Here is a 16220-nt window from a genome sequence, read left to right as displayed (position 1 = left end):
GACTGCCCAGATTTGCTTCCATTACTGTTCAGGTTTGTTTGGTGACTCCTGCATTTTATCCCAGTGCTGGAAATATTTTGTAGGGAGATTTGAAATGCAAACGAAAAATTGGTTTAGTTGCAATTGAAGACGTACAAGTATGTGTCTTTATCCTAATTTTTTATAACCTTATTTTCATAATAGCCATCCTTGAGGTTGAAATGAGCTGAAGAAAGAAGGGTCCCTTTAACCCTTGGCTTGCACTTGGAATTTTCAGGTTTTGTATTGTCACCTTGTCATTACTGTCACAATCATCAGCACTGGGTAAGAAGGGAAGGCATCAGAAAAGGAAACTAAAATAGCAGTTGTTAAAAGCATCACTCAGATGTAAAAGAACCTCTGTCAGGTTTTTAGAAATGATGAAGATCTCTGCAGTCTGTCTCTGGGTCAGTGAGGCAGGCGAGTTTGCCTGAGGTAGATAGTCCTGGCAGCATCAGTCTGAGGTGAATTTTAGTGAAATTTGTCAAATATAGTAGAGAATTAGTATGGAAATATCATATATTGAACAAGAGGTTTCTCTTGCTGCACAAGTGACAATTTGAGAGCTTGTCCCCAGAAGCCCTGCACAGCCCAGGGTGTCACTCGGGCTGTTCCCTGGTTGCAGGCATCAAATACACTCAAATTTCAGTTTCAGTGCTCTGGATCAATGGCATCATGAAAAATGTGCAGGAAGGGCTTCCTTCCCTGGCCCTGAATTTCCTATTTGTGATCAAAACGAGAAACACCCTTCCCCAAAGCACTTATCCATGTTCTGGATTCAATCTCTTCGTTTCTCCAGTCAACAAGAAGATGAGAAGAGTCAGAACTCCCTTGGGATTAATGTTTTCGTGCCATTCACAGTCTAAGAGCCTTCTCTGAAGTATTGTTTGGTCAGTAAAAAGATCCTTAAAAAACTTAAGGTGGGGTTTGAACTGGACCCTGGGTCTTTTGGGCAGGTACCCAACCCACCAGGCAGGCAGGGCAATATGAATGTAACAAGGAATTCTTACTTCTGATTAAAAGCACATCCTATTAGTAAATAAAACCCATATAATTCAGAAATTAGCCCTTCTGAGGGAGAGTGTCAAGGTCTTTGGGGTGTCAGAAGTACAGCACTGGTTTGAGGCACTGGTTTTTGAGGCAGTGGTTTCTGGGACACTGGGTCACAGAGAGAGGGGAGCAGGGGGGTCGTGGAAGAGGGGCCACAGGGGAGGCAGAGGTGGTGCTACACAGGCAGGAAGGGAAATTGGGGGGGCTGCACTTCCAGACCCCCCGAAGGTCAGTGCACATCCTAGAACGACGTTCCCCGGCAAAGCTGCGCTTTGCAAGAGCCGCTTTCGCTCCAGAATCAAAAGCCCTGAAAGGCTTTCAATGTTTGCTTGTATTTCACTTCATCAGGAAGAGAGGGAAGAGGGGAAAAGAAAGGAGCAGGATGCCCAAATTAGGTAATCCAACGTGGGCAGAAGGGTTGGATTGTGTGAGACAAAGGAGAGCTCTTGGCACAGGTGACTGATCGTCCCCTGGGTTAAGGCACCTGCCTTCAAATGAACTCCCTTCTCCTCTAATCCATGAGATGGCATTTCCTGAGTTCCTGCTTCCCTGGGTTGCTGTTGCCTGCTCCAGAGTCCACTGCTCTGAACACCACAAACAGAGCAGGAAGGAGGGAGGAATCTGTCAGTCCAAGAGGTGTGATGGCCTCTTGCTTTGCAAACCTGTTGTATCCTCAGGTCTTCACAAAAGGATTGGAGGGAGGAGTCTGTTCTGGAGGGTTTGCCCACGCTCTGATGCTCCCTGTGCTCACAGAGCTGTCTGGGTTTCTGAGTGGAACATGCTTCCAAACATCTCCTAAAGGGCACAGAAGACAGGCAGGGTTAGGGCTGGTGCCGTGGCACAGACCCACCCCCCACAGCTCAGCATTGTTTAGTCCCACAGGGAAACACCACCAGAAACCCCAGCCCTTCCCATCCCTTCTCGAGGGAAAGCTGGTGGTGGGAGTTGCTCTGCCTCCAGCTGTGCATGGATAGCATAGCAAAGGTCAACACTGGAACAGATCTCCCCCCAAGACCCAAATGTGAGTGCAAGTCAATGTGTCATTAATAAAGTCTGTGCTGAAAAACTTGACCAATGATCCCTTTTTTTTGGGTGTGAGCTAAACCTGATTCTCCAAGTTGCCCTCAGTGTGTGGAGACCGCAGGTGAACATGAGCTGTGTGGCCCAGAATGGATTAAAGGATTCCCTGTGGGGTAACCTACCTGCTGCTCATCCAGGTGCCTGCCAGAGCTCCTCAGGGCAGGGACTTAAAGTCATAGTTGCAATTAACTTTCCAAAGCATTGCAGTTACCTGCAGTTTGCCCAGCAATGGCTCAGGGGAGTTCCTGTCTAATCAATCCCAAACATGACTTCTGATTTCCACCTTACACCCGTGGCTGAGGTGAGCCCTGGCACTAGAACTCACCTCCTCCAGGTTCTTGAACTCTGCACTGCTTTCATCCACAGACTCGTCAGAGATGGACAGCTCTGTCTGGTTTGGCCTCTGTGCAGGGAAGAATCGAATCCACAAATTACCAGGGTCAAAAGGAATAAAAATAATGACTAACCCAGGCTCAAAACATCACACATGCTCCGATGGAAATGCCCAGGAGAAGGGGCACAGGAGGAATCCTGCTCCCTTTGTTTATCTCCTGTGACTAAGCTGGCATTGACATATCACTCTGCCCAGATATGAGATACCTTAACTTGTTCTTGTGAGATAATTGGCTCCCACTGCCCTGATTCCAACTAAATTACCACACAATAAACCAACCCCTGTTTGGGGAAGGAGCCTGTCTGACACTGTGCTGTCAGAATGTGCCACCTTCCTGCCTTGGCCTTTTCTCCTCCCAACCCAGGGGGAGTTCACGGATGCTGGGATCATTCCTGTACGGGTGAATCTGCTTTGCCTTCATTTCTGAGGGCCAAATTCTGCCTCTTTGTGCAGCTGCCTGTTCCACCCAGCACCAAACTGAGGCCACAGTGCTGGAACAGCTCTTCTGGCTTCTCCAGGACGGGACAACATTCATCTCTCAGCCAAGGGGTTGTTATAAGACATTTACACTTCTGAATTCCCAGGGAAATCCATTCAGTCAGTAGGTGCTTGGCCTGTACACAACAACTAGGAGATGAAATATTTTGTTGGATTTAGGCATTTGCCACTTGAGATAAACAGGAGGCTTTATCAGTTGCAGTAGCAATTTGTTATTCAGCCTGTAAACCTGATAAGAAGAGTCCTGTGAGCTGGGAAAGCCTGTGGAGCAAATTTACCTCTTCCAAGATGGGTGGGTGGACAACTTCTTTGATATTTGCCTGTGCAAACAAAACAGCATCGTGGATGGTCAGGAAGATGTGACTTCTGTCCAGGCCTCCTTCCTCAAAGACTCCACCTGTGCTGATGTCACTGTACACCTGGGCTGGAGAGAGGAAAAGGCACATGAATGAGGAGGAAAGCAAAGGAGGAAGCCTTTGAGGGTGTCTATGGCTGGCAGTGGCCTCTGAGCTGAGGCAAGGCTGTGGGGAAGAAGCAGGTTTGCTGCAGAAATGAGTGTAGGGATCTATTTTGTTCTCCATTTTTGGAGATGTTCCAGCCATGTCACTTCCCAAATGAAAGGACTGATTTCATACATAGAGAGCAGTGTTTCTCTTCCCTTTCTTCTGTTCTCTTCTCTCCTCTGTTCTGGTTTGTCCAACAAAAGGCTGACATCTCACATGGTTTGCATAAAGAACACAAAAAAGTTCTCCTGTCTGTCAGGAGCACAGAAATGGGGGAATATCACGTGGAAATGTGTTCTTTGTAGATTCTTACCCTGCACATTTGCCAAGAACACTTTAATCCCAATCTTCTGGTAACTGGAACACAACTAGAAGGGATGAGAGGGGAGAGAAAGGATTAATAAAACTGCTGCTCCAGCTTTTCTTAATACATAAAGTCTTATATCAGGGCTTTACATGTTCTGGGGATGCTAAAGGAGAAAAGCACACAAACCTATTGAGGCAGGTAAACCCCTTTTATCAGAGATGCCCAAGGAAGCAGAAGGCACTGCAGCTTGGCTTTGTTTGTAGTGCAGAACTAACCTTGCTCAGAGCTTTTGTGCCCATGAGGTCGACAAAACACACCCCGCTCATGTCCAGGATGATGGTGTGAAAGCTGATGTAGGGTGGTGCTGTCAGCACAGGGTCAACATCTGCCCTGGGCATGACACTGAAGGTGCTGCCCTGCAGGGTGGTGGTGCTGCCCAGGTCCCTGGAGCTCTGCACCTGCCCGGCACCGCTGGCAGGGGGACGGAAGGTGTGGAAGGTGACGTAGGAGATGCTGGCGCCATTGGCAGTCGTCTGGTTGTTGTTGGTGTCTGTTGGAGAGGTGCTTTCAAAGTCCTTCTGGAGCTCTTGCAGAGACAAGGTCTGCAGCAAAGCAGAAATGCAGAGTCAGGGCAGGGCACAACTGCCAGCACAGGCTGAGAGGTGACAGGTGAATGTGCCTGTGCCCACTGGCATGAGGTGTTTTAATCTGGGATGACTCCAACCTGGTCCTAGACTGAGTGTCCCTTGGGGCTGGAGTTCGTTACATTAATTTGGCATGATTCATCTTCACCAGCAACAAAACTGCTCAGCACTGCAAACCAAGTGGAGCTGGGGGGGCTGGAAAATGGGCTGCGAAAGGGCACTTTGGAACTGAAATGCTGACACAGGTGCATCATCAGAGAAGGATGACAAGCCTGGTTTCTACCAAATTGTTCACCATGTTTCCATTCTAGCTATCTCTGTGGCTTTCTTGCTCCCAGGCATTCCCAGTCCTCCTGCATCTTAAGGTTTTGGCTGCTGGGAGGAGCGGAGATGTGGGCGGGAAGGGAAGGAGGTGAGAGGTGGTGAATGTGGCCAGGAAGAGAATGCAGAAAATCCTATGGCAAGGGGAGCTGTTTGATGGGGACTTGGGATCTTATTCATCAACAGGGGAACCTGACCTGAGTTACCTTGTTCTGCTTCAATAAGAATTTCGGGAGCTTCGTTGGTGGCTGTGCTGTCCCCTTCTCCTGCCGTTTCAGATACTTCTTCCTGGCCAAGTACACTTTCCCAGGATCCACCCCAGTCTGTTGGAAAGAAACAGTTTTCTTTGAAAAAGCCTGTTCAGACCCATAGTCAGGGTCTTTCCTGGTATTTCCCAGTCTGTGGCACCAGCTGTACACCAGGGTGAGATGATCCTGATGTCAACCAAACACCTTCAGCAACTCGGGGTACCTGCACATGCAGGGAGGAGAGACTTGCAGGAGCAGGATGCCCCTGTTTTGGCAGAGCTTGGAGGAGGATACCTTCCAGGGTTCAGGTATAACCTCTCAAATGAGCTCTACAAACAGTCCTGAAGCTCAGGAAGAAGAGGATGGAAGAGTAAAGGATGGATGTGACCATCTGTCACAATCATCCATGGCTTAATTATCTCCATGCAGCAATCCAGGAAAGAGCAAGGGCCATTTGGGATTGGCTGCAGGCAGAAATTTGTCAGGGCATCACTCACCTTGGCTATGACCTTCTCACGGAATATCTCTGAGTTGGCAAAATACAGAGGTGAGCAATAGGTCACAATTTTAATCCCATTAACCTCGTGTACCTGCAACAGAGACAAGAGCTCAGACCAGGCCTGGGTACCAGTGGCAAACAAGGAACAGCACTTTCCCTGAGGATGCTTTATCTTCACCTTACCTTGTTGTAGGATTTGGGATTCTTGTAGATGTCAGTGGAAGTCACTTGGCCCAGGGCAGAGCCATTCCGGCTGCAGGAAGGAAGGGATCAGCATTAGAGTGAACAGCGGAGAGGAAAAAAACTGCTTTGATTCACATTCCACACCAGGATTTGAACATTTTGCTTTATGAAAATACATTTCATCCCTGCAGAGTCCACAGGGGAAAGAAAAAAAAAAAAAAAAAACAAGACTCAGCAGTTTGAGATCCCAGGCTGGGAAATGTTAATAAAGGGGCTTTGATGGATTAAAAAGGGTGTGAAAACTTCCCACCGGCCTCTGCACACGCACAGGGCTCGCTCCTTTGATGAGCAGGACTTTCTGCTGGGAGCTGTGCAGGGTGAAGTAAATACCCCGAGACTTCCCCTCGCCTTGGGATGTGCACGGGAGCGGGAATGCAGGCAGTAAATTAGCGCCTGCCATTCCTGTTTGCACATTCCGGGCAGGACACCTGCACTCCCCCGGGCTCCTGCCGCGCGTTCCTTCGAGACACGGGCCAGAGGTCGCTTATAAAACCCTGTATTCTGCCCCTGGGAGGTTTGGCTGTCTCCTGTCGCTGCGCTGGTACTCACAACTGGGTATGGAAAACCACGACCAGCACGGAGAATCCCACGCCCACCGCGACTCCGTAGGGAAGGCTCAGGAAGAAAGCGGAGAGGAAGCTCACCAGCCACACCAGCTGCAGGGAGAGAAGAGCGTGGCAGGTCATGTCACTCTGCCAGGGATGGATGGAAAACGGCCCTGTGCTGATATCCCAAACTCCCAAAACCACGTAGGATCGATAGACCAAGACTTGAATGCTCCAGAACCCGAATTCTCTGGTTTTTTTGTGTGTTTTCGTGCGGAACATCCTTGCTGGGAAGTTTGCCAGGAGCCCCAGTTTCTCAGGCATGAAAGCAGCCAGTGTGTTTCTTCACAACTGCATGAACACACTGCTCGTTCCATCCAAAAGAGTATCAGCCTGGCTAGCCCAGGAAAGGCTCCTGCAGATCACACCATCTGCTCTCAGCCCCAAGAAGCTCCTGCTGGCAGTCAGAGCATTTCAGAAGGAATCAGCATCTCCCCGAAAACCTCCTGAGCACCTGCTATAAATGGCCCGGCCACAGAGCAGGTCTGATGGCCAAGTATGACAGAGCACCCCAAAACCTGCTTCACCTCCAGCTCAGAGCTCTGACATCTGTCATTTTTATGTGTTAGCGCTTGAGCAGCTCCTTCCACATGAAATTAGTCCTGCCCCAGCTCATAAACTTGCCCTCTGAGAATCATTATGAGGTTATTTTAATCCCATCCTCAAGACTGATGAAACCTAACTTTGACCTTGGACAAGTCAGAGTAACTGATGACTTCAGCCTCCTCATTTATATGGATTGTGTATATAAATGGCAGGGAAGGGCTTCCCACCATCCAGGCTTCGTGCTGGGCTCTATCTGTGGAGTTAGTTGTCCTGAAACACAACCAGCTTTAAGGTGATGAACACCAGTGGCCTGACAACACCCAGAATCAGTGTTCCCCATTTTGGGACAGGACACTGAATCTAGTTCAAATTCCAAGGAGATTAAGGTCAGGGGAATCCCGTTCACTCCACTGGCATCTGCCTGGTCCCTGCTCTCCCTGCACCAATCTCCAGGCAGCACCAGGCACCTCCACTCAGTCCACCATCCCCTCAGGGGTCTGCTCAGGCTTTGGCCTGGGGTCTCTAAGCCCATGGGGTCGGTCTGTGCTCCCCTGTGTGAGCTCTGGTAAAGGGCAGTAACTTCACTGCCCTCACATGAACTGCCAGAACTGACAGACCTTCCATCCCACCCACCAGCATCAGCAGAACCCGCTCAGAGATGTGCTCAAATTGCCAACCCATCCCTCCTCCAGCACCTGTTTGAACAGTATTTTTGGGAAAGCTCTTAAAGACTCAGGTCAGCCCCTCTGGACTCCTGATTCCTCTGATAAGGGGGTTTGTTGGGACCTGACAGGATATTGGCTCAGTGTCCACACACAGCACTCAGCCGTGGGAGTCCTGTTCAAACACTGTCTTTTTATGTCAGACATTTCCAAATTCCGTTCTCACTCCCCCGCACCCCCTGCCTGGGTTTATACATCAACCAGTGCCTGGAGTCCTTATCACTGTGAAGGGCTCTCCTCACCCTGGAGGGCTATTGTGTGAGTTTTTAAGTCATGACTCCCAGATATTGAGCAGGGCCGGTTTGGCTAGTTCTGGGCAAACAGGCTCCCGCAGTTGATTGGCATTTAAACACAGCAGGTAATAGTTCAGGCCTCTCTGATATGTGCTCTGAGCACCGGGGTGCTCAGCTGGCCAGGACAGGCTCCGGGACCTCGTTGGTGAGGGGTTGGAAGTACCATCACACTGAGAGAGCAAAACCCACCTCCTGCAAGGGATTCACGCCCCTAAATGCCCCCCAGAACCTGCTGGTCCTGCCCAGGCCCCACACAGCCCTGGGCTGGGCTGCCAGGCGAGGCAGGTGATGCCTCCCACCACCCCAGGCACTCACGCAGTCCAGCTTGCTCTTCTTCCACAGGTAGAAGGGATCAGCCAACTGCTTGAGGGAGTTTTTCAGGTTCACTGCAATGAGGGCTCCCAGGACAGACTGTGGAGGAGAGGAGATGGTGTCAGCCAGGATGTGGATGTGCCATGTTTGGCAGCAGATGCTTTCTGCAGCATCTGCCTTCCTTGGTCCAGATCCCACAAGGAAACAGGGAAGGGTGATGCTCACAAAGATCTTGCCTGAATCTAAGCAGAGTATTTTAGACTATTCTCTGACTGTAATTTAGACTGTTGTTTAGACTTCTGTTTGCCCAGAGAAGCTGTGGCTGCCCCATCCCTGGAAGTGCCCAAGGCCAGGTTGGACGGGGCTTGGAGCAACCTGGGACAGTGGAAAGTGTCCCTGCCCATGGCAGGGGGTGGAATGAGATGAGCTTTAAGGTCCCTTCCAACCCCATCCCTTCTATGATTCTGTGATTCTTGCTTCCAGAGGCTCAGTGCAGAGGGGTCTCCAGGCCAGGAACAAACCCCCTCCCATGCAGCAGTTTGCATGAGGGTTTTTTTGGAGCCAGACTGAGCCTTCTCTTGGGTGTGTGGAGCCTGTGTCGCAACGGCCGCTTGCACAGATGTTTGTGTTACCTTTGGAAGAGGTTTCAGGTAGATTCCCAGAGACAACATGGTCACCATAACCACCAAGGCCACAAAGAAACTTGCCACCTTCAGAGAGGAGAGAAATCACTTCAGCAAACAGCAATGTCTCCCCAAACTCCCCAGGGGTCTTTCTCCTCCTGCTGCTGCAGCCAAGGGCACAACTGGTCACTGCAGTATTTTATGTGAGCAGATGATTGCCTCTGAAAATAGGCAGGGTTTTGAAGATCTCACAGATAACCACAAACTTCCCTCACTGGTAGCTCTGAGAGCCAGACTGGGAATGCAGATTGACAGCTCTACATCTGTGACCAATCCAAAGAACCACCCAGGGAACAAAATGGGGTTGGAGAGGGAGGAAATTCTCCTTTAGCAACAACAACGTGGAGCACTCGAATGTGAAGCTTCTCCAGACCTGCAGAGCCACGTCAGGCTGGCAAAGCATGTGGCAGCTGAAGGGTTTGTGCTCAAGGAGGGCCATGCAGGGAAGAGAGGAGGAGGAGGAGGAGGAGGAGGAGGAGGAGGAGGTACTAACTTGGGATTTTGCTCCTGCCCCATCCACGGCGAGAGTGACAGAGAGAGCACAGCAGATCACATGGATTTTGAAGAAGGATCCAAAGAAGTTGCTGCAGCCCAGGGCCAGCATTTCCTGTGGAGATGTGGAATATGGTCATCACAAAGAACAGCTTTGTGGCCATCCTGCCAACATGTGTGAGCAGCCAGGAGAGCAGGTGCCTGAGTCTGGGGTCTGTGTGGCCAGAGAAGGGCCCTGTTTTCCCTGCAGTGTATCCCAGACCCTTTCCTTTCAGTAAGATGGGTTCTGGTACAGCAGGGAAACCTGGAAGCACAATTCCACATAAACACGTTGTCATCTGTTGACACACTAAGGGCAGGGCTCCATGTGGTATGTGTGGCTGTTATTGAAAGCTGCCACTGTGCCAGTGATGACAAAAGAGGATTATTTAATGTCCTGCCTCCCACAGTATCTGGGTGACACACCAGGAATCCAGGTCTGAGAAATACATGTGCCTGTTGTGCTCCAACAACCTGCCAAAAAGGCCGTCTGTGCCAGCAGAACCCCCGGGTCTGGAGGGAGAGCAAGGCAGCAGAGCTCAGCTTAAGGCTCCCTTCCCTCTTCCAGGCTCTCTGCAGCTCAGTGGGGATGTGTCTGCCGTGTCCTTTTGCCCCCATGTGGCACTGTGCCACCCGGGCCTGCCAGCGAGGGGGAGCAGCTCGTCCGGTTGAGCGCGGCCCGTCCGAGCGCTTCTCCCGTTCACGCCTGAGGTTTTCCCTTCACGCCTGAGAGCGAGAGGAGCAGCCCCTGCCCGCGCCTCCCAACCCGAGCGTTACCTGGTTGGGGTCCACGTCGTAGCCGTGCTTGGCTGCCAGAGTCCTCCCCATGGCCAGGTTGATCACGTAGCCCACGATGGCGAGCGAGAAGGCCGTGCCCACCATGTCCTTCCACTTGCTCACCAGGGGCAGGGTGGGCTCTGGGAACCTGCACCCAGAGCAGAGTTGTGACGTGAGTGTCTGTGGGTGAGGAGCTGGTGTGCTCAGGAGTGACATAACCCATGTCTGCGCCGTGCACAGCTCGAGTGGGTGGTGGGGGTTGTGTCACAGTGCTGCCTGACAGTCCTGGAAGGGGACTGTCACACAGCAGGGAAGAGTGAGGTGTTTTCCAGGTTGCAGGAGGAGGAGGAGGAGGAAGGAAAACTGTCTGGAAGGTGAGTCAGAGCTGCACAGGCTCTTACCCCATACTGATCTTCCCAACGATTGGCATGCCGTACTTCTCGGGCATGTTAAAGCTGCCAGAGATTGCAGTTGCAACTATTACCTGAAAGGCAATAAAGAGAATAAAGAGCAGTGAGTGAGCAGGGAGAGCTGAGCTGGCTCAGAGCACTAATCTTTCTGTGCTCCCGGGGGCTGGCAGAATAAAATCACCACCAAATTTGGGCGAGGAGAGGAGAGAACAGTCCCAGCAGGAGTTATGTTCCCCATCCCCAGGATGCAGGTACAGCCTAACAGGGATGAGCTGGGAGTCAGAGGTGTCCTGCATGAGGATGGCCCAATTTCTGACCCCAAGCCACGTCATATTCACTGTGTAGACACTCTACATGATGGGTCTGCTGTGACCAGCAGGGCTGGGAGGGGCGGGGAGGGTCTGAGGGACAGCCTGGGTGTCACTTACAATGATGATCTCCATGGGGATGGGCATCCGGATCTTCTTCATGTACTTGAGGTTGAGCTCCTTGACAATGATCAGGAGCACAGCACTGACCAAGGCATAGACCAGGGAGGCCAGGTTGGTTTTGGGCAGACCTTTACAAATGTCAATGAATGTCTAAAAGGGAGAGAAGAGGAGAAGGTGTCACGGGGAACCAGAGACTCTGGGCAACACAGGCAGCACAGTGGAGAGAACTTGTCACCATAATCACTGCAAACACCCTGAGATGGGAGGGGAGATGAGATGGGATGAGATGGGATGAGAGAAGTGCTGGAAACTTCTCTGAGGGATCAGCCACCAGCCCTGGGCCTGGGCTGGTGGTTAAATGCAGTTCTGCCTGCATCAGTGGAGGATGCATCCATGGAAGATACAGGAAATCCAGGGAATGGGCAAACCTGCTCATAGGGGAAGTTTCTTTTGCCAATGATTGTAAATGTAAAGCACTGTAAATGTAAACACAGTTCACATTCTCCCCAAATCCCAGCCCCATTTAATGATTTCTTATTGGAAACTCACAGACAGGGCTCAGCTAATGCCCTGCAGGGCAGCAGCAGGGTGTGCAGGGCAGGGCTGGTGGATGGATTCCCCTTCCCTCCGCCCTTCCCTTCTCTCCAAGCCCCCCCTTCCCCTCAGGGGGGTCTCAGTGATGCCTGAGGGGTGGTGGAAGGTGTCTGCCCAGAGCACCCACTTACGTAGACGATAGCTAAGGGCCCGGTGTAAGACGGGACTGTCAAGCCGAAGACGTACTTGAGCACGGAGATGAGGATCTGCAGCCCCGCCGCCGTCATGAAGCCCCTGATGAAGGACTCGGAGAGGTAGATGGCAACAAAGCCAAACTGCACAAATCCCAGGCACAGCTAGAGGGTGGGACAGACGAGGTGCCATCAGAACCGTGACAGCCCCAGGTGTCCCTTTGGCACCGGTGTGGACAGAGGAGGAGGAGGATGGAGCATCTCCCAAGGGTGTTTCCTTGCAGGTTATTGGATGGACAGATCCCCCCCTCTGGAGGGGGACAGATCCCCCCCGGCCCAGCTGCCCCACAGGGTTTTGGAGGGGATGATCCCCCCCTGGGGTGGCACAGGGACAGCAGCTCCAGGACAGTGACCCCTTGGCAGGCAGAGCTCCTGTATCCAGGACAGGGCTGGGCCACCTCTGGCTGCAGAGACAGCAGGGACTCTTAGGAACAGCCTCTTCCCAAAGCTTGGCACAATGTCTGGGGGATTTTGGTGGGACCCAGCTGGACAGAACGGCTGCAGAGGTGCAGAGGTGTCAGACAGGCTGCTCCCTCCCACACAGCCACGGGCTGGGCTGTCCTGGAGCAGGGATGGGGAGAGGAGAGCTGCAGGGTGCCACCATGCCACCACTGGCTGCCATCCTGCCCTCACTATGTGGAGAATTCCACACCGAGACCAAAGTAGGGATGGGATCCCCCAAACCCCTATTTTGAGGCATCCCACTGAGAAGTGGGGCCTTTTCCAGCACCTGCTGCCACCATCCCTGCTCCAGGGAGAGCTTGGCTGACTCCCCGTGGGTCAGAGGACGCAGCAGGGGTGGTGCAGCAAGTCCTTACCTGTATGATGGCTGTCAGGCAGGCCAAGGTGGCAGAGATCTCCAGCCTGGCTGCCTCCAGGGCCGTGGTGTTCACACTGGTCTCATTGGTGGTGTGGTTGAAGTACTGGAAGTCCGACTCTGGAGCCAACTCATTGCAGATGTTGCCAACAATAATGCTGATGACAGCAAAGGTACCTGCAGCACAAGACAGTGAGGTCAGGAGCTCTCTCTAGGGAGCATCCTGTCCTGGAAGGCGCTGGGGCAGGTTGGGCTCTGCAGGCTGAGTCACCCAGCCCGTCACCAGCCCCACAGAGGGATGTGGCCACGGTTCAGTGGGGTCAGATCCTGCTGTGCAGCCAGAATCAGGGATCCCATAAGCCCCTGACAGACCAAACAGCCCCATTCTGGGACACACTGAGTATTCCCAGCCAGTATTTAACTGTTCTGTGCAGACAATCGCTCTGCAGACTCTTACCTGGGACCATCTGATGGATTCCCCCAAGGAAGAAATATGGTACCAAGGGGAAGAAGGAGGAGTAGAGCCCATTGACAGGAGGCAGATTGGCCAGGAGAGCAAAGGCCATCCCTGGAAAACACAAGGGAAATGGGCACTGCAAAGAAATATAGGACCAACCAGGTTGGAGGTAGAGTTTGGGTTTATACATGTCAGCAGGAGAGGCAGGAAACCCCCCCAAACTGGGCACCAGCATCGTCTACAGACCTTCAACTGGCAAACTGGTACTCCCTTTTGGAGACCCAGACAGTCATCACATCTCACCTTGTGGCACTTGAATCGTCCCAGCACTGAGCCCACCAAGGACATCAGGCAAAATATAGTCCTTAATTTTATACTTGGGAAGCCACACGAGTATTGGGAACAGGCGAAAGAGGGTGAGTTTGAATCTGGAAGCCGAACACCTAAAGGAGATATAAAAAATAAAAGCAAATAAGTAAAGAAGGGAGGAAGGAAGGGAGCTGGGAAGTGAGCAAGGAAGGATCTTCCCAGGACTGTCTCAGCCTTTCTCCCTCACCAAATTCTGAGACCAGAGTTTGGGGCACTTCCCTTCCCTACAAGGCCAAGGTTATTATGGGGACCTTCCTCATATAGTGAGAGGTCCCCAATGCTGCCACAGCTGGAACCTGCAAAGAATGAAGGATTTAGCTCCCCGATATCCTGCTCCCCTTCAGACAGGGGATAGGTGAGCTGTGGGGAGGAAACACAGCTCAGAGATTCATGGAACAGTTGCACAGAGCCAAAGATGAACTTTTTCAGGTGCTTGGTCACAAAAAACCCTCCAAGCGTGTCTGAAAAAAGAAGATTGTTTCTGGATTGACACATGCAACATCTCACATTTCTTTTTGCTAATGTACATGTTTATTCTCTCCTGTATTACTGCCTTCCTTTTTTCCAAGGAAGGAAGATAGATTTCCAGGAAATGTATCAGCAGGGTTATTCATCTTTATTTGCATGATTATAAACCTTTCTTTAAGTTGGTATTGGTTTTGATCAGGAAGCTGATAAAAGGAAAATACAGATGAAAAGCTTAAAAAAATAATCCACATGCCAATACCCACACCACCAATTGTACTCTTTTCACTATTCAAAAAAAACACCTTGGGAAACAGAACCCCAAATCCCAAATGCACTTAGTGCAAACTCTTCTGCTGATTTGCCTTCCAGCCCAACAGTGAAAAGAGCCACCAGTTTCACTTGCTTCAGTACAATTTGCATTTCTCCCATGCCCTTTCATCCATCAAAACCCTGAAGACCACGGAGAAGGCTTCCCAGGAGAAAAATGGGAACTACATCCCCAGGTCTGAGTTATACCCCAACTCCAGACTAAGTCTACGTTTCCCCCAGCTGTAGCATTCTCTGTTACCTGAACAGGCTTCTCAGCTTTTCCCCAATGGGGTAAGTTCTGGCTTTCTTCTCAAACTCCTCGTCGAAGAGGCTGACGGAGTACGCGGGGCGGTCCACGACATAGCGAGGCCTGGCCTGGCTCATCTCTGGGTCATTCAAGTTTTTCCCAGAAAAAAAAAAAAAAAGGAGATAAAAAGCAAAGCCAAGAATGTGAGTGGAGCTGGCCCCACCTGCAGTATAACAGACCGGACACCTCCAGCGTCTGGGAGCCCTCCCCGAACTCCTCCACCCTAAATAGTTTCCCCGTGGCGCAGAGGCAGGTCCTGGGAGTGGCTTCTCCCAGCTCCAGGGGCTGCTGCTCCTGCACAGGGAGCTTTACCAGCTCCTGGGAGGTGATGCTGATGAGTGATGCCGTGCAAAGGGGACAGAGCCATCCTGGGTTGCCTGGTACAGAGGGTTTTAGCAGCTCTTTGGAAGTCGATGTTAACGAGTGATGCCGTGCAAAAGGGACCCAGCCGGTCCTGGATTGCCTGGCAGGCGAGCAGGGATGTTAATCTTGGCTCTGCCAGCATCTGCCTTTTTGCCTGGGGCGAGTCACTTGACCTTTCTCATGCCTCAGTTTCACCATCAGTGGGGCTGCCAAGACTTTGCAAGGCTGGGCAGCCCTGGCACGGTTTGCAGTGGGAGATACTGGCACCACGATCAAAGGCTGTTTCCATCCGAGGTGTTCCTGCCACACTGCCCAGTCCCATTGGCATTCCACAGCCTTCCCAATCCTCTCCCGCCGTGAGAGGCTGTGGATGAGTCCTTGGTTTGCTCTAGGAAGTGATGTGCAGAGAGATAACTGTTGCTACTTCATTTCAGTGATGAAGATGCCAAAACATCTGGGCAGACTAGTCCTGCCCTGTATCTGGGTCTCACCAGAGAGATGATGAACTCAAGAGAACCCTTATTTTACTATTACCAGCCATGCCTGGGAAGAGGGGAGAATCATCCCAAACTGGCCAGGCTGGGAGGGGAGGGAGGAAGTGGTCAGATATAAAACAAGGATCTTGGTAATTATTTGTGGTTTGGCCTGTATCTAAGTGGGTCATTGCCCAACACAGGAGGAGAAGAGGGGGTGGAAAAAGCTGATGATTCAGGCAGGAGAATGTATCAAGAAACAACATCCAGGTTGCTGAGAGCTTAAGGAGTGATCTGAATGTCCCAGAACCTCTTCCCCCTTGCACTGCTGATCTCAGTGCTCACCTTGACACCGAGTTCCACGGAACCTGAATGAGCAAAGTGGGACTGATGCCAGTCCTTGCTGATGAGCAGGTGCCTCAGAGCTGGGAGACGTGAGCACTGTGTAGCAGAGTGGCCCAGCAGAGCCAGGCAGGGAGGAAAGTATGATGCAGGCAGCCGAAACTTTGGGGAGGATTTAGGTCAACAGAATCATTATGCAAATGAGAGCTAATGGCTTTTAGAAAAAGGGAGGTCATCAACCCCACTCCTTTAGACATCACAGGGGCAATCAAGTGCACTTTGCTGTAAAACAGCTCCAGCAATGGGGTGTTTCTGATTCCAGGCTCTGATCTGCACCCACGGGACTCAGGAGGGATCCCAGCCCATGGCTCTGGAGGGACAGCTCCGGGAAAGAGGAGGCACATCCCTCTTCCTG

The 16220-nt window shown here is 51.6% G+C and overlaps 1 protein-coding gene across 2 annotated transcripts; it reads right to left on the bottom strand.

Annotated features, from left to right (window-relative positions):
- Positions 1–1722: 1722 nt before the first annotated feature.
- Positions 1723–14719, bottom strand: SLC26A9 (solute carrier family 26 member 9). 2 transcript variants are annotated; one of them, XM_008923737.4, is made up of 21 exons: positions 14580–14704; positions 13478–13617; positions 13175–13285; positions 12719–12894; positions 11841–12005; positions 11113–11265; positions 10676–10758; positions 10275–10422; positions 9460–9573; positions 8916–8993; positions 8287–8382; positions 6355–6461; positions 5746–5815; positions 5561–5653; positions 5022–5138; positions 4126–4452; positions 3857–3911; positions 3346–3464; positions 2818–2840; positions 2474–2549; positions 1723–1863 (listed from the first exon to the last, which is right to left on the bottom strand). In XM_008923737.4, the coding sequence occupies exons 1-21, from the start codon at positions 14702–14704 to the stop codon at positions 1816–1818; spliced, it is 2424 nt and encodes an 807-aa protein (XP_008921985.2). In that variant the 3' UTR covers positions 1723–1815. The 2 variants fall into 2 exon arrangements, with proteins under 2 accessions (XP_008921985.2, XP_008921984.2); XM_008923736.4 differs by lacking the exon at positions 2818–2840 and having other exon boundaries at positions 2474–2551; positions 3319–3464; positions 14580–14719.
- Positions 14720–16220: the final 1501 nt, after the last annotated feature.

Source organism: Manacus vitellinus, unplaced genomic scaffold (assembly GCF_001715985.3).
Source record: "Manacus vitellinus isolate BGI_N305 unplaced genomic scaffold, ASM171598v3 scaffold_47_pilon, whole genome shotgun sequence".
NCBI lineage: Eukaryota > Metazoa > Chordata > Aves > Passeriformes > Pipridae > Manacus > Manacus vitellinus.
Note: the sequence above shows the minus strand (reverse complement) of the source record. Positions and strands in the feature narration are given on the sequence as shown.

Bases quoted from the DNA above. Each gene is read 5' to 3' on its own strand.
- SLC26A9 (XM_008923736.4), bottom strand. From the start codon at position 14,704: ATGAGCCAGGCCAGGCCTCGCTATGTCGTGGACCGCCCCGCGTACTCC. The intron at 13,618-14,579 runs GTAACAGAGAAT...TATCTCCTTTAG, and splicing joins AAGCTGAGAAGCCTGTTCAG to GTGTTCGGCTTCCAGATTCA. The intron at 11,266-11,840 runs GTAAGTGGGTGC...TCTCCCTTTTAG, and splicing joins GGCCCTTAGCTATCGTCTAC to ACATTCATTGACATTTGTAA.